General features: G+C 35.5%; 1 protein-coding gene across 1 annotated transcript in view; it reads right to left on the bottom strand.

The window, feature by feature from the left end:
* The window catches only part of VPS50 (VPS50 subunit of EARP/GARPII complex), an 82,993-nt gene that overhangs the window by 36,837 nt on the left and 27,292 nt on the right, over positions 1 to 18,864 (bottom strand). Inside the window, exons 12-18 of the mRNA XM_054273473.1 lie at positions 16,058 to 16,198; positions 12,848 to 12,983; positions 8,323 to 8,420; positions 7,539 to 7,633; positions 6,805 to 6,903; positions 3,449 to 3,539; positions 1,726 to 1,902 (exon numbers count right to left, since the gene is read on the bottom strand). Coding sequence (XP_054129448.1) covers positions 1,726 to 1,902; positions 3,449 to 3,539; positions 6,805 to 6,903; positions 7,539 to 7,633; positions 8,323 to 8,420; positions 12,848 to 12,983; positions 16,058 to 16,198 — 837 coding nt within the window. The remainder of the gene's footprint in view (positions 1 to 1,725; positions 1,903 to 3,448; positions 3,540 to 6,804; positions 6,904 to 7,538; positions 7,634 to 8,322; positions 8,421 to 12,847; positions 12,984 to 16,057; positions 16,199 to 18,864) is intronic.

Here is an 18,864-nt window from a genome sequence, read left to right as displayed (position 1 = left end):
TTCCACTATCTACTCTTACCCTTTCCTTCTTTTTTTTTTTGTATGTTTTGTTAAGTTATATCTTGATACTTTTATATTGTTCTATTACTGTAGCTAACAACATGCCAAATAAAATGGCTACATATCTCATTTCCACTGAAACCAAATTGTTCTACAATAAACCTGCCATTTATATGTATGTATAAACACCAATCATTCAGTGTTGTTTCACTCTAATCCATCCCAAAGGATCTATTAACAAGTACCTCACTTACCCTGCCTCGGGGACAGAAATGCAGAGAGGAGACTAAAAATGTCAAAAGGGAAAGTAGGACAGTTATCTGTAGAGTACAGTCACCTCAGTCATAAAATACCTTCGTTCCAGTACCAGCCCAGGGAGATATTCTGTACACAAGTTAACTAACTTGCTCTGTGCCTCCATTCAGAGAGACAAATTTCTGTCTGTTTTACACTTGTGTTTTGTAACTCATGCAGGTTTCAGAGTGCCAGTAAGACCTGCAGGACCACTACTTCTCTCATGAGCCTGCAGTCTCTGTGACAGAGGTCCCTTCCAACAATAACAATTCAGTGATTCTGTCTTACTGACATAAGGCAGCAGTGTGACACTTCATGCTGGCAAAGCCCACAAAACAGTGTCTACAATATGTTCATCAGCATTTGCTACCTAGTTTTTCATCAAATGATTTAATGCTTGCAAAAGCTTAGCACAGAGTAAATGTCTTCTTCAATGTCTTCTAAATTTTTCTTTGAGCAAGGAGAAATAGATTCTGAAGGCTAAAATGTTAGAAATGGAAACACCAAAGAAGGCCTGTCCTAACTTGTATTCAGAGTTTTCACATCTCATACAAATGTGCAGAGAGAAATAAAAACACCTCAGCCTATCCATAGCTAAGAAATGAAGACAATTCTACAAACCCTTTCTACAAGTTTGCTGCTTACAATATGCTGCTTACAAGTCACTAAACAAAAAATATGGGAACAATGCAGGCTCTCATTCACTAGCAGCAATCCGCAAGGTATCAAAGGAGTTTGAAATCACTAAAGCAGCAATTATTCTTTTTTGTTCTTAAGATGTTATCCAGCCTCAGTAGCACAAGTTAAGCCCAAGAAAACATCAGTCCTCAAAGGAATAAACAATAACAAAAACATTATAATGTAGCATTTAAGAAAATGGTACAAAGTTTTATATTGAAACACATTTGATCACTGATTTTTGACAGACTTCTAAAAAAACTCCACACAGTTATTGTTCAGTTTTATAGAAGAACTCACAATAAAGAGAGTGTCCTGAGCACTTCAATTACAACTAAAAGTGATGTAACAAACATCAGAAAATCACAGCAAATCATATTTGAGCGAACAAATACAACAAAAGGAGCAACCCACAATGATTCCTTCCTATGAAGCCAGAAAGCAAGTCCTAAAATGATAAAACCACCTCCACAAAGAAAGCTAACCTCTGGAAAAATACTAATTTAGGTGGAAAATGTCTTGCTAACCTTCAGGAATGCTTGACTTCAGTGGAAAAAAGTACTGATTCAGTGCAAAGCAAACTGAACTTTAAACAGGATGCCTGACTTTCTGGCATCCATTTTAAAAGCAAAACAGCAAAGTACTGCAGCCAACAGATTCTTGTACTAAGGCGCTTTACCATCATTGCCTCACAAAATAAACCATCATTTACTGAAAGCACTATTTGCTTTTTTTTCCTGGAACACTCCATACCCCATTGGAAGCTAGCACATCCTCTGTCTCATCATCCTTGCTGTCGGCCTGGATTTCGAAGGGGTTTCCCGTGGCGCAGTACTGCTCGAACAGTGTCACGGCCGATGAAGCCGCAGAGGCAGGCTGCTTGCTCGGCGACACCGACGGGGAACGCGACTGCTCCAGGAACTTAAATTCCTACCAACAGAAATACACCATGTTCTCATCAGGCATTTTCAATATTATTATGACTCCAGTTCCATAAAAACAAAGGATAACAACAAACTTGTGGACAATTAACTTTTAGCCAAAGTTTGCTGCTTATTTAAGCATGCTTTTCACGCTGGCTCAAGTTAACCTCAAAAGTGACAACCTTATGCTGCTTGTCTTTGTACTTTTAGAAGTTTTCTGCTACAACATGCAATATATCTGTATTCTGAAAGTATTTACTGTCTAAAACTAGGTGAAAAGAAATTGTGTTTTTTATTTCACAGAAATAAGGAGACTTAAATTCTATCCATATCCATATCCATATCCAAAAATGCAGTTTTCTTTACACAAGTTACCTAGTAATTTACTAAAGCTGAAATTTTCTTGCTGATATTTTATTTTTTAAAAGTTGTCAAGATTTTTTACTTCTCAAACCCATAGCAGAGTTTCTGAGCACTATGTGAGTACACAAACTTTTGCAAGTGTATGGACCAAGCAGGATCCAGAAGGCATGATTTTTTTTTTACTTTTTTTCCCTAAGAAAACACAACTTATCTCCGATGACATACCATTTTTATCTACTGAAGTCTAGCTATTGATATTCATAACAGTAAAATGTACATTTTCATTTAACTAAAGGTTCAAAGGTTAAAACACATGCAGCTAAAAGGACTGCAATGTTAGATTTCAGTTTCCTTAAACAAATCAGTAACTTTCTGCCATTTTCTGCTGCTCCAGTCCCTTGAGCAGTATGTACAGATTTATAATCCCATTTCTTTATTAAAAATATTATTTCCTTTGCTGCTGGATGCTGCTGAGGGTCTTCCCTCCCTTTCCCTCCATACTTTCAATGACCCTGTAGCCCATTGCTTACTTCTACAGTTAACTCCACAGAGGCTGCAAAATGATCTTGCTTAACATTGCTGTGCTAAGACATTTCTGAACTTCACTTATAGCTTTAATCACAGGCACCATGTTTTATTTGGCAAAACAAGTTAATTTCATCCACCACATGCTAAAAATAAAAAAAATCACTTCAGATGATTAGAAGGTAAGTACAGTGATTACTTGCTTTCAGTTGGACTTCACCACAGAAGAATATTTTTTTTCCTGTCCAAATGAGGCTGTATGACCTATGTTTCCAGAAACAGATGCCAAGTTGGTACAAGCTAGTGAGTGCTCATGTAACTACTTGCAGGCACTCATGTTTTAGCATCTTACTGTCAGATAAATATTTTAGAAATTAAAAACAGACATATTAACAATACATTGAAATTAACATTACATTGAGGCTAACATTATGCTTACAACTCTAGCATCTTCCATAAAAACCACTGCCTGCCTGAAACAGAAACACTACTGTTTCGAAACCATTTGACTCCTAAGTTTCTAATATCATAAAGTAAAACTGAGGAGTTTTTAGAAGCAATTAAAAACATTTGTACAGTAGTTAATGGATCTTACTACTTCTTAGAACACTGTGACTCAGTTATTAAATATTAATACATTTGTAAATTTTATGCATAGAACGTACGTGAAGCTGCAAAATACTAAAGCTTGATTTAACAGGACAAAGTTCCCAGGTCTCATTCTCCAAAAACATTCTTAGTTCCTCAAGACGGGTTCTGAAACACAAATGAATACTCTTAATTGGCAGAAAGAGTAAATCACAAAATTGGCCATTACGTCACTTCTGCAGTGAAAAACTCCTTCCAGAACTGTACAATAAGTTACACTTTAAAACAAGTATTTAGGCAACTCTTCCAACTGACAAACCACTCAAAAGCTGTGGCTACCAAAGCAGAATATTTTTTATGACACCTCCAGAGAATGATATTCTTTGAGACTATCTCCAAAATTTGTAAACTGATTTTTTTAGTCAAAATCATTACAAATTATAGAGGGACAGCTACAATTATGCAGAAATACTGGATCTTTTTCCTCTGTAAACTGTAGAAAGCAATATAATATATACAAACACTCCAGAAGCACAACAGCTTCTGAGAGCCCACATAAGACAGGTATTTCTTTCAAACACACTGAAGCCAACAGATAGTAAAGGGAAGTGGAAAGAAATAATATTCTACAGACATACCAACCTTTCAAAGAAAAAACTGAAATGGCTATTAGTCTCTAATTTTCTTCATAGCTTAATTTTACTTTGGTATCAGTAATACAGTAATAAGGAAAAGTAATCAAGCCATTACATCTCTGTATTTCTTCTGTTGTTTTTAATCACTAGAAAAACCTTCACTCTGTCATAAGCAGAAATATCTTTGATAAAGAAAAAAAATTTGCCACATAAATGGAACATATAGGAAAAGACAGCAATGAATGCTTTTTGGGATCACACTGCTCTATCTTTTCCTCTTAATATAGGGCATATGGTTTTGTTTAACAAGTAACAGTTGGTAAATTATGCACTGGGTTTCTAATTAGGCAATAAAATATTCTAGGAATACCACAACTTCAATAATGAACTACAACCACCACTAAAATTAAGATTTGCTTGCCACAATGAGATAAGCAATGTGTTGAATTGCGACTACAGTTTGCAGTGTTTATTTAAATTCCCAAGTTAAACACAAATAGACTTTAAGTGCTATTTTCAGGCCATTGAGCACCCATAGCTTGCAGATCTTCTCACAGTAAAGTCAACAGAAACAACAGACAGAGATACTGTGAAAACCAGCATTAGAGATTAAAAATCTTTGTGAGGGAGACTGAGGTGAGAGTCATAGAAAAGCAAACATTCAAAAGCCACACAACAGGTTTTGTAGCATCTAGAATCTGAAACCAAGGCTCTGACAGAGTACTTAAACAAATGTTCTTAATTTTTACCTTACATTTAGAAAGGGGAATGCATGAAGACCTGATGCATTCATTCTCTGAAAAGCTTAAGTGATCAGACACATCTTTTTACAAGTGTATCAGTGCAAAGTAAATTGCATTTCAAAAATCATCTTATTGATGCTCTTTGCCAAAAGCCCATTCTGATTTATCAGAACAATCAGCTTGCACTCAAAAAAAAGGCTTCCTGTATGCTCTAGTAGTATGTTCTCTTCTATGTTTTTTGAATCACACAGCCAATTCCTTTCAATATTTTCTCTATGTTGGCAGTTCTCCATAACACCATATTGCCCAGGAGGCCAGATATGTCAAACTACACAAAGAACTGATTACTCCTGGACTCTGAGCATTTCAGTTCTGTGTAGCTTTCATGTACTAATGAATCCTTAAAAGCACTCCTACTTTTTTTTCCCCCTCCAATTAAATACCCAAGAGAAGTGAAAGCCACATTAGCTTGATCTGAAAAGGTAAGATGCTTAAAGCTTTATATAAAACAACCTAGGGGATATAGCTGTGAGACAGGGTTTTTATGGTTTTCCTTCTGATAATGAAAACATCAGCCAATTAATCTTCACAATACCCTTGCAGCACAAAACACGTAGAAAGTATTAAAAAGTTTCATATAATTTAATTCATGTCAATAAATATTTATTTTCACAAGAATTACATTATCTTAAAAAACAAGTTATTACAAAAAAATTGCTATTTCTATACACATTCCAGCAGTGTTCCTTAACCTTTATTTACTCAAAGATAATTCAGAAAATTAGCCTATGATTACTTAAACTGTTAAACATACACAGGACTGTAACAGTCAAAATTATATTTACTTAACCCAAAAAGGCACTATGTGATAAGTCAGTGTTAAAATATGGTTAGGTAGACCAAAATCAGTTCATGAAATTCTGCCTAGGATTAGGAAAAATTTCAAGAAATAAAAATAAGTGGCATCTTCTGACAACGTGGATCTAATTAAGGCTCAAGTTTTTCAGACAACTGGAAATGATGCCTTTATCAAATGACGAGAAAGAATTCCTAGCAGCAAAACTACCAAAGCTGGAAGAAATTCCAAACCACATTCTCATCTTCTGAATTTAGACACTGTTTCATGTCCTCCTTGCACTAATTTTCATACTTCATGGATTTTAGGCAGAAAGCCTAAGACTTCTCAAATGGCTCTGGATGTATTAGTTGTATGACAGCTCCCAAACAAGAGGGCAACAGATCAAGACTAGGAAAGTAAGCATTTCCTAGAACATGGAAGGCTGTATATCTTCTCACATCTTCCTAGTTTTTACACACAGAAAGAACATAATGCTAGACAACTAGAATTACAAAGTTGTCCATCACCCAAATCAAAACATTTCTAAAATCAAGACAACAAAAACAAACAAACAGAAAGATAAGTCTCAATGCTGTTATAACCATATATCATATCTGAGTCCAGAGAATGCTTGTCCACGACAACACATGACTGGCCTCAAGTGATATGACAACAGAGCTGACTGAAATGTAATTATACCCTGTCAACGAACAAGCCGTGAAGACACGTGAAGGCTCAAAAGGTTGGACTCAGTTCTAAATATCTTACTTGATTCAAGTCAGAATTGCACATTGGAAAACACTTCATAGTCATAAGTCTTCTCATGATGTCATAATCATGATGAGTCTTCTTAAACAATAGCATAGAATAAGAAGACACAATTTTGCTACAAAGTATGGACTTCAGAGGCATTCCTTCTCAGGACGCCACCAGAAAAGAAGCAACCTAAAAAACTACTGAAATTCTACATTAAAAAGTTGTTCATCTTTATCTGACTTGCCTGCTGCAGAACTACAGCTTTCCACAAACACAATGGAAGCAAAGGCTTCTCTATCCTCTCCCCTTCTCCACGGTTCAGAGCCTTATTGTCATCAGAAAACATACTCTACAGTCAACCTCAATGCAGGAACATTATGCAGCGGAATTCCTCTGGAAAGCATTTACCCAACAATAATAAATGTCTTTAGAATCATCTACTACACATATAATAGCCTCACCTGTGGTATGTTTTGAAATAGTTAACACTTTGTTTTCTGATAGATTCTTGCAAAACTTCAGACTTACTGCCACAAAATTCTTCTCCAACCTGCATCAGCCTAGAGTAATAAAACAAAGTTTAGACATTTTTATTGATTTCTTAATACTGCTGTTCCAACTGTGAGTGTAGATGTATCTTCATAAACACAGAGTACCAGCGTTGCATTGCAATGTTAAGGTTGCATTCCACTAAAGTCCTATGTCTCATTTTCCTTCAAATGCTATCACTGTGTGCCATACACATAGAGACAAAGAGCCATAAGCAAAATAAATGTATTTTTGAGAGCCTGCTACACAGGGCAAGCTGTCAGTTCACAGTCTCAATCCATCATTTTATTACCAAAAAAGAAGGATATAATATTGTACAGGTTGGCAGTATCACATCATTTTTTCTGCTTGACTCAGATCCCCTTTAAAAGCTCTTAGAAAAAAATGGCTAGACCTGCACATACCTTATCTTAAAAGCAGACAATACTGAAATCATATCACACTTAAGCAGCGAAGTGGTTCATGCTACCTCTCCTAAATAGATCCTCATAAACTCTCACATATAGAAGAATTGGTCTTCAAGCTATCAGCACATTGGAATGAAATTAGCATCAAAATGCGAATGTCAGCCTTAATCAACAGTGCTATCTTATCAGAGCTCATTTGTGGACACGTACTTAAAGGTCTTACAACCACACCAGCATACCTGCTGATAACATCAAGTACAAATATGAAGTCATCATATTTGAAGTTAGACAAATCTGTTCCCAGAAGATATGTTTTCACTTTCAATTGAACATCCTACAAAACACAATCAAGTTTTTGAATAGTTAATACACTGAAAACAAAAAGTGAAGGCTTGGATGCCTAGTTCATTAACACTTGTTGGTTGCCTGCATTTAAAAATTCTTTTTTTGAGATTTAGAGTAGAATTCCATTTTCTGTAACATGGGTAATTTCTCTAAAACAATATTATAATCAGTTTCTTTAGCACTTTGTAAAACAGATAGAGTCAATCCTAGATGCTTTATTGTCAATGCAAAAACGGAACTCAGCTTTTACATTATACATTTTGGGTGACACTGCACACCAAACTGATCCAGCAATCACACCAGGAATACCATGAAACCAGTCAGGTTCACAAAGCTCCAGGTTCTCCAGAGCTATGGTTAAACCAGAAATATAAAGCAGTATACAGAGAAAAGCACATGAGAAGAAAAGAGATTGTGTGGCAGCACACAAGTTGAAATAAATGGGATCAGACAAAAAGTCCTATTACTATGTTTTGGTATCTGACTGAATTTGGAAGCATTACAATCACTGAGTCATAGAAATTGTATTTCTGTGGTCACTTTAAAAAAGTCCCTTTAAAAAAAATCTGGAGACGTTTCTTTAAGAACATTAGTATAAATATAACCATAATTAATACTGGAGAGGTGGAAGGGGGGGGGAATAAATACTTAGAGGGAAACAAAATTCAAACCCCATACCTGCCATATTCGTGAAAGCCCATGCTCCAATTTCTTTTTTACATAGTTGCGATCAAAACTGTTCTCTTCAGTTCCAATCACATTGTTGCCATCTGAAACTTCAGGTCAAAGGCATTTTAAGTATTTCCAAAAGCTTTGAAAGTTATCCTACACAGAATTACACTTCCTTAGCTATTGCCATATTATTGATTATCCTAACTCCAGAACTATTTTGCTCTAAACTTTTGAACAGAAATGAATAATGCACATATAAGCATATAAGCATTACATGCAAATGCAGACCAGGAGAGCTCCATCACCTGCATATCAAACACCTGTCCCCATAGTGCTCCTTGGGTAGTAATGTACTGCAAGGATCACAGTGAGAGCTCATCCTAACTGACCCTTGCAGTGCTTCATTACTAGGCTTCACAGCTTTTTCCAGACAAACTCCTGGTTTAGCTTCACCTTCCTTAGAGAAAAGAGCAATTTTTCATGTCTTAATTTTGTTGTCTACTGAAGAAGAGCCCGGAAACATAAACAATGAACATATGTCCTCCATTTGTCAGCAACGTGAAATTTTTATCAACAATGTAAGTGTTCTTTCCTTGTCATGCCTTGTCCTGAATCCAGACCTTGCAGTCTAGATGAATATCATGTAAATATTGTGAGCACCTTACTAAAGAGGCCAGTAAGGAATGGGAGGCTGGGTACAAGATTTTTATCAGCCTTTTCAGGTATGAAGAACAGACCCTGCAGCATTGTCTGGACTACCACATGCTTAAGAGAATGAAAGCAAAAACATCCACTAATAGGAATTGTTATGACTTGTATCAGACACTGACAATTCAATTAAACCAAAACAACAATAGAGCACAGCAGTCTGGCCTTGTTTTGATTTTATCTCCTTCAGATAATCCAGTGCTCACTGTCAAGTGAGCAGTTTCCTTCTGTAACAATCACCAATTATAAATAGCACTCAGCAGTGCCTCATTCTCCCAGTCCTAGGCCAGGTTCTTCTAAGTAGAACAGCATCATGTACACCATCCTTCTCCTGATCAACCATCTGGTTTCTGATTTGAACCTTTCCAGAGTATGTTTCTCAGAACAAGAACTATTGCCTATTATAAAAAATATTTATATAAACTTAACAGGAGCAACAAAAACATTATATCTTCTACATGTGTACCTCCATTTAAATTCAAAAAACAGATTTTGAATACTGAGAAGGATGCTGGTCTTGCTTGATTTCTTTCAGATGGAGTCATAAGGCGTGGCTGGATGTTATTAAATTATGAACTTTATTTAACACTGAGAAAGCTTTACTTGTAAACTAGGGATTACAGCAGTGAACATGCAAACACTACCAAGAACTACTGGCAATCTAGTTAAGCTAGTGTGCCCACAAGGCTGGAACTCAAGAACATAGAACCAGCACAGTAACCAGCCAGAACGTAAAAGTTCCAGTACTGTGAATCGAATAACTCCTCGTCAAAATTAAAAAACATAATAAAATACAGTACAGAATTTGGGTTTATATTAGGGATATTCATTTTTCAAGGTTGCAAATCTGCATTCAACTTTTTCTTGTGTTAAGACAGTGAGACTGTTTTTGCAGGTTAACTGAGAATCTACCCTAATAACTCAAAATGAGATGATAAGAGGCTGTTTTATATGCAAACAAGACCTAAACTTAATTCTATACTATATCTACTGTTGCAGGGCATGCAAAAAATGTTCCTTAGGAAAGAAAAATAATAAAACAAATATTACCCACTGTCTACATAAATCATAATTTACTAACTGTACCTAAATATGCTCATCTTCTGAAAGTAATAATTCTGACAAATTCATTTTCCTGATCTTCCATGGAAGATTAAATGAAACACAAACAGAAACAATCTAAGAATCTAATGAACAGAAAACCTTTTCTATGAAGAGAAAACCTTTAAGTGGATTTAACCTTTCCTGGACTATCAAGGAAACAAAACCAGCAATCTCAGCCAGAGCACACTCTTTGTGTGTTTCTGCAGCCTCCTCTCTTTGTACTTCTGCAGACTGAAGGCAATGCTCAACAAGGCAGTATCTTTTACCTGTTGGTCTCTAGATCAAGACCATAGTCCCTGTACTCCCAAATTGCCATTCTGGAAGGAATGGTTGGACAGACACTGCAATATAGATGTTATTGTTCACTAAAATAATCAATGGAACATTCTCTCTCTGTCAGTCTCCCAATGGTCTTGGTTTATGGGCAGTCATGCTAAGAGGTCTTGCTTCCAGTCCTTTAATGAACTGCACTGCAGCTAATTTCACACATGCAAACACATTAATTTAGGTTGATTTCCTTGAAAAATCAAGGACTGCACAAGCGTTTACACATTTTGCATTGAGGAATTTGAAACAGGCAGAGAACACATATATTCATAACTACACATAAAAAGAAGGACCAAAACCATCCAGGAGTCATTATTCTAGATGTCTGATTTAAATACAGTGATTCTTCAGGTTTTTCAGTATTTCTCAAATTTCAAAAAGGCAGCTTGCAGTAATAACAAAAGGTTTTTGTTTAATCCCTGCATGATAGAGGAAAGCAAAAAAAAGGACTCAATCAAATCTCTGTCTTCTAGCTTCACTCTTTGAATACTAAGCAGGTCTTGCCCAGAATTTACACAGTACTATAAAGGAAACATTTTAAAAATTAAAATGGTTCCATTTGAATTTACATCCTACATAATTTTCTTGTCATTTTTCTTTGAATCTTTTACAGATACTAGAGCTGTTACCAACCTTTATTCCTAGGATTACACATGTGAAATCAGAAGTTTAAATGCTATAGTGATCATTTTACCACTCACTTTCAGGTCTTCTGTTAAGTCATTGTCTCACAAACACATGTAAATTACATCAACATCACAGTAAATTTCATGCTATGAAACCAGGCAAGCCTTCACACAAAGTAGTGTGACTTCAAAGATCACTTTGCTTTGAGCAGGGAAAACAAAAATTATCTGCATAGATCCCTTTAAAATTCATTTTCTGTTTGATTCTTTACTAAAAACATAAACAATGCTCTAACCACAACAAATAGTGTAATGGAAAATTTTCCAGTAAGTAGCTTATTTTGAGGGATGAAACCCCATATTACAGCAATTTGCTGTTTAGCATACAAACAACAAAATCATAGACTAAGTAGTGGCTCATTAAATATGACACAGATATAGACAAATATGACATTAATTTCACATTATGTTGATAATTTTATTTCACTAATTTTATGTTCAGTTTGATTAAACAAGTTCTACATATACTTAATTCTGTCTTTCCAAGGACTTCTTTTGTATAAGTTTCACTACTAAAATACAAAGAGCTTTATTTATAATGTCTTTCAAGTCCAGCTTCTCACTTCTACAGTTGTACTTGTGCCTTAAGATCAAGAGTCCCTTAACACATTTAAGGCACTTTCTAAGAGTATTGAGATTAACTGGGACAATACTGGGACAGCCATGAGTTCCCAAAACTATAAAAGCCAGATACAGGGGTACATCTACTGCTCCAGTCTGGGGGCTTATATGAAGAACAACTTCAACATAATCTCCTGAAGTGGCTCCCTGGTTCCCTCTGACATACATGCCCAATCTACAGGAATTTTACTCTTTGACTTTACCACATATCACAGCCATCAAATCAATAAGTATGAAATGAGAATTCCCAGTACAGTTTCAATAATTACTATAGAATAAGCAATGAGTTTTAGAAAAACAACAACCAGTAGATATTTACAGTCCCTCTGAAATTAAACTGTACTTCTAAAATTCCCTTCTGTGTGCTTTATCATTGCTGAAGTATTTGAAAAAGTGATTCAGCAGATCACTACATTTCAGTTGTACATTACAGCTAAGCTGTAACTCCAGAAAATTAAAAACTGAGTGACAGAAAGCTAGTAGTAAACATACCAAAACACTCTGGCATGCATTTAAAAGCAGTGTGTCTAAAATTATGCATCTGACTGTATAGATAACTTTATTAGGCTTAATGGCTCCTGCAGAAGGCTTTAGAGTGCAGATTGTTTTCTTTCCTCAGGATGTCACAAGTAACGACTCTAAGGGGAGCTAGTTTTGTAAGTGCATATGTGGCTGAATTAGGAGTCTACTGTGACCATTTTTCCATTAAGTAAGTTCTTTATGGTACCTGCATGATTTTACATCTGCAAAAATCACAGCAAGATGGACACAAGAGAAGAAAATGTAACTATCTTTATGATCTTTTTTTTTAAGATTCAACACAAAAGGGAAGGACATTTCCCTGAGCACTGTTTAAAATAAAATTATTTATATCTGCAAGACTGGCACATACAAACATTCATTAAAAAATTAATCTTATACTGGAGACTACAAAAATCCAGTAAGTGCTTTAGCCCTTACTGCACACTATCAACAAAAATGCTGAAGGCACTGGGGCAAGACCACAAAGACACCAACACATAAATTAATAACTTAAGCTTAAGTTATTTCCAAATATCAGAAGTTTTGTTCCCGAGGTTTCTTACCAGAAGATACAACCGCTGCCTCATCTTGGTCATGGTTCTCATGCCACTGCATCGTTCGGTAGTAACTGAGCATGACTTCCCAGAGGGCTTTGCAGAGATCAGCAAGGCATGGAATGTAGCTGTCTGATGTGATGTGCTACAGAACAACAAACAGCATTGGGAAACTTCAAAATGGTGTTCATTTTTTGCTGCAGCAACACAAACCATAAGAAACTCTTCAAATTTATATAGAGGAGCTGACACACAGCAGTTTCATTTTCAATGTATTTTAAGAAGTGACAGATTCCTGATTTTGGTCAACTAATCAAATGCTGTCCAAAAGTACAAAGTGTTTTTGTTAGCATCCTTTTTCAATTTCCTCAATTGGCCTGTATGTTAACTACTTTTACATTTACTTCACAGTGACACAGATGCAGAAGTAAGACCATCTCACTACCAGAGGGATGCAACCACCCTATGTGTCAGTTCAAGGACACAGACTTTTGTACTGCAGTGCTACAGAGAAGCTTCCTGGCAAATACTCCACTGGGTTGAATGAGATCTAAAGTAGTAGTAAAAAAAAAGCAACTTCCAAATTCAGCAATTTTCTCTATTAACTCATGTTATTCTTCCTGTATTTCAGAGCTTTTAGTATCTAAAATCTAAAGTTCTTTTGCAAATCACTACACTTGAAGACATACTGACTTTCAGGTGGACAGGAAGAAAGGATTACTTACTAAATACCAAGATAATTCAATTTAAACTAAGGAAACAACTGAATTTCTTTGAGCTTATACTAGAATAAAGAAAATCAAAACTTGAGACTGAAGCAGCAAAGCTTTGCCCTGCTCCAGAAATATTCAAAAAGCATGGCATATTGCTAAGAAAAGAAAGACTCAACAAAGAATCAGTGACCCTGAGTAGAGAGGGAGTAACTTTCATAAATGCTTAAGAATTTCTGAAAATATTACTCTTTTTTTAAAAGATTCACGTTATCATAATATTCAGTATCTGGCATCGAAATAGATGCAAACATACCAAAGAAAAAAGCTACTGTAGTCCCCCACTACTCATGTGCAGTGGAAATAAGCTAGATGAGTTCAGTTTGACAGATTTTCAGAAGCACACAGCAGCATACCTGCCTCAAAAGGAATACTTCAATTTTATATTATTTCCCTTGCTTAATTAGAGTAAGTACTCCATAACCCTTTACATGTTAAGGGCATCCTGGGTTAACAGCATTGGCTGCCTGAAGAAGGTTCTCACCTGAACTAAACAAAGAGGGCTCATATTTCAGTCTTGAACAATTTATTCCTCAACAACTGAGTGCATGAGAAGAAAACCTGCTGTTTTTTCTACAGGAAGTTAGAAATTGAATTGCTATGATAGCTCATCTTATTTAGCACTCTGTTTTCACAAATGCATTACAACAGGCAACAACCAACACTGAACAGCATAGTAAGAGACAAAAATTTCCCATCTGCAGCCTGTTCCTAAATATCTAATGGTTACCAAGATAGTAATGAAAAATTTAAAAAATAAATTTCAATGCAATTGCAGCAATATTCTCAGTAGAATAAAGTCCTAAAATCTGAGTACCTTCATTTATACAAAATGCCAGCTATTGCAGGGTCACATTAACTCAAGCATCATGTCATTAAAACTTTGTATAAGTAAAGACTAACAGAAATAATGAGGTAACAATTTTGTAACCATGCAGTTAAAGCCACCCTCCTTCTGTGTATTACAAAATGTACCAAGTACCTGAAAGATTCTTCCACACACTCAAGTGTAAGGATAAACAGCAACACTAAACCTGGATTTTAGAACTGGTCAGAAGCAGCTCAATAGTAGTTTGTAAGTGTAAATAAGTAGGCTTAGTATCATTAGTATTAGCAAGGAATGAGAAATAAACTGAAGGACATACAGAAGTATAAAGCAAAAAAATAAAAAAAGAAAAACCTGGAAGAAAAATTCATCAGAAACTAAGAAACAAAAATAAAATCACACTCTGAAGGCTTATAGCAGAAAGATGAAAGGACTGCAGTCTGGAGAACAAAGATCAGGGTTTGCTGGCTTTCTGCAACTGGAATTCATTTAAGTGAAGTGGAAATACCAACTATCCAAAAACTTACTCATTATAATAATGAATACTTAATTCAATTATTCCTACTAAATTGATTTTGTTTATCTCACTTTTATTTATATGAAGTCTCTTAGATAATGTAAACTTTTTAAGTCAAAGAGGCACCTCTTTAAAACAAAATGGTTTACAATGCAGATGTGTTGATTACTAGTGGCAGCTACATGATCCCAGGAGATAAGAGAAGTGAAAGAACAGAAAATGGATCAGAATATGAACTTTAATCTCCTTGTGACTGTATTTCAATTTAATAAATTGCAACTGATGGGGTGGGTCCTTAAGTTGATGAAGTATGATGAGGGCTTCATCTGTGACTGAATAAAATATCCTAAAGAACATTCAAGATAGAAACATAATTTCAAATGGTAATTCTACATTAGAACCACCTAAAATAACTCACATACTTCTTCCCCATCACTGAAATTTCAGAAAATTTCTCAGGGTGTAAAAGTAAAATCCCAAGTGAAAAAATTAAGAGAGTGAATTAAAAATGTGTACGTTCATTCTAAAAACATTACAAAATATGCAAGAAACTGCATTTAAAATTTGCAGTACAGGAAAATATATGTATATTCCCAGCCCATGATCTGCCTATCATCAGGCTTTCTCATCTCAATATTATAGCTGTCCCTTATCCTGGTATCAAAAGTGCAAAATTAGATGTGAGAATGAAAAGGGAATGATACAAAGTCAGGAATAATGGGAAGACACCAATTAAATTAGAATCTTTACAAGAATTCTTACTGAAATGCATTATCAGAGAAATTGTGAATACTACCTAAAGGCACTGGAATGAAGTTCAAAGATAATAGTTATTCCAATAACTAGTATATCATACTGAAGACACATTTTGAAATGCTGGTCTTTGTTTGTTAGATGGAGTGCACAAAATCTCCAAGGTGCTAACATTTAGTGCACTCAAAATTACCATTAAGTTACAACTAACAAATAGCTCAAATAGTCATAAGCTGTATTAAGAAACTAGAGTAGCCATAGGGTTAACAAATTACTCCCTACTGACAAAACGTACACCTATAAAAGTGAAAAAAATCAGATTAAAAAAATACATATATGCAAGAATTACATACTGTACAGAGGTCTTTGTACTGTAACTTCTGGAACTTGGTGTCTGTGTTTCCTGCACACAGCTCCACATATCCAAGTACTACTTGAAACACAGTGTTGTGAATGGCTTGGGTGAAGTGCATATGTAACTGGTCCATTGCTGTCTGAAAGAAATGGAGTAACATAAAACCAAACAGTAAAATTCAATTTTTCATCTGCCATTATCTTTTAGCCATCATCTTTTAACATACATCTTTTTCAGTACTGAACACTTGTAAGCCTGTCCTCCAATCTCTGTCTCAAAAATACCAAATACAGAACTTGGCATTATTAGAATATGGTCACATAAAAGAGTTCAGGTATTGCAAGCAAAGTCAGTTCCCTCTGCCATCTTCCCTCTTTACCTTTTTTGGTACACTGTCACTAGCAAATATTAATATAATATAGCTAATTATAGAATTTACTCACTCATTTACCCTCCTCCCAATCATTGATAACATGAGTTGAGATTCATGCTCTTTCTCCCTGGAAGAACACTAGAAACACTGCCAAGTAAATAAAAAATATTTCCTTTGCAATCATTAAAATTAAAAGCACAAAGTCTTCATCCACTTGCCAGAGTGAAGAACCCAAAGTACAATTAAACATTACAGAAAGGCATGCACATCATATAAATAAATTTCCTATAAAATTCCTCTTTTTGGTAGAAAAATCAACATCTGTTTTTTTTTAAAAATGACTACCTTTTCCAGGAAAAAGAAATATGTACTAAGGACTAATGATTATGTAACATATTAGTTTTGCCACAATCATGTCTGAGTTTCAGGTCAGGATATTTACCAAGTGTCCCCGTTCTTAATAAATTATACATAACATTATTCCATTTCAGAAACTGAATTTTCTCATTGTTTTCACATATATGTAATCAGCAGATTTGTAAGTGTTCAGTTTAACTACTTCCTATTTGCCATTTTTAGCTACCAACAAGAGCTGAGTACTCAATTACACCACAAGAAATGAAGAAGCAATTCTGCTTAAACCCTATTGAAAAACAGATGATTTCCTATAGTTGGTCTTAACCTGAATTAGCTAAAGAAAACAGAATGATAAATGAAATAAAGAAAAGTACTTGAGACACTGAAGGACCTTGACATTTTGTTTACTGAGAAGAGGTCAATATGGGAGAGATTTGAATAAATATGCAACTAAAATATTTTAGGACAAGTTCAAAATACGTACTTTACTAGTAATAAAAAAAATGCCAAAACCAAGTCACTCTATAGTGGAAAAAAGCAAGCAAAAGCAGGCAGTAACAAATAACACTTTTGTTTTGTCAGAAACTTCATTCCTCTCCAACAAATATCTGCCTTTCTCAACATGCCACGTGCAGTGAATGCATTGTACCTATTTTTCTTCAGTAACTAAGAAACTGAATACAGTGCACTAAAAAAATCTTCTCCCCTGATTTTAAGTTGCAGTCTTTAGGCATTCCAATAGTTCTGCACATTAACAAAGTATGGGAAGATGAATTCACTTCTATCCTATTGCAGAGCAGCACTGGTTTTACAGCCAAGCCAGGAAAAAAAGAACCCAACTTTGCTAGAAAGGTTCTAATTAGAAAAATGCAAAAAAAACAAACAAAACTTTAAAAAAAAACCAAGAAAGGCAATCTTATATCAGATATGCTCCTGAAATCTGGAAAGAGCATTAAAAAAGCCAAGCATAATAAAAAATGATTGGGGTTCTTGTCCTGTCTTGACCAGGGGCATGTGCTTTGACTTGATCTTTAGCAACTAAAGCTTTCTGGGGGAATATCTTCCCTAAGTAAAATAATCCCTGGCACCACCACGTTCAGCCTGTACTATGAGCACTGATCACTGACAAAACATGTCTCCAGGACTTTCCTGTCTCCTTATCCTCCTTACTCCACAGGATCTTGATATTAGCTGCCATACTTCATACCTTCTTAAGTAAACTGAATTTCCTTCTCAGAGAAACAAATCAGTATGAAGTATTGGTTTCTCTGGGTCTGGATTGAAAGCACTTGAGACAGTAGTTCATGTTCAGACTCATATGTTTATTATTTCTTATCAGTAAAACAGTCTCATTACTGTGAGTTCAGCAGCTTTTCATTAGAAGGCACAAAATGGCCAACAAACTCTTGTTACAAGGTCTTCTAATACTAAATTAACCAATTAAGAACTGACACCTAGATTATTTTCCCTTTTTACCCAATAATGATCCCACAGAGCCTGCAATACTTCTCTGCCCAATTACAGTGCCACCCAAACCCAAGAAGAAGAAGGAAAGCATGAAGAAGAAACTCAGGATGACACCCTATACCCTCCATCTTGCTTCCATCCACAACACACTAAAAATCCTCAGACCTAAATTTCTTACCAAGTGACACACTTACACTACTCTCTATAATCTATTTCACACTTTTGTGGATTCTGGTCTATCTTGAATTCTAGGAAACTTTCTCCATGAATGAGGGTCAAAGTCAGTGCTGCCCTGGGGGTCAGGACACCCTAGAGCAGACAGAGAAATATTCTGGATGCCCTGGAATATGAAGGACAATGAAGCCTCAAGACAGTGCACCAAACAGAAGAGAACTCCATCCTATGGGAGAACCTAGGTCTACTCTTATATACACAGAAAGGGCTCCAGGCACACACAGATGTAACTTTCAGGACATGTTCACAGAATGTGTTTGACATGCCATGGGATGTACATTACTGCAAAAATCGATCTCCTCACATGTTCCACTGTTGTCATGATAACAGTACAATATAAAATGGAAATACTCAAGGCAGAGGTAGTGCACAAC

Source organism: Melozone crissalis, unplaced genomic scaffold (assembly GCF_028551555.1).
Source record: "Melozone crissalis strain CALT ecotype California unplaced genomic scaffold, PUWL_Pcris_2 ptg000016l_1, whole genome shotgun sequence".
NCBI lineage: Eukaryota > Metazoa > Chordata > Aves > Passeriformes > Passerellidae > Melozone > Melozone crissalis.
Note: the sequence above shows the minus strand (reverse complement) of the source record. Positions and strands in the feature narration are given on the sequence as shown.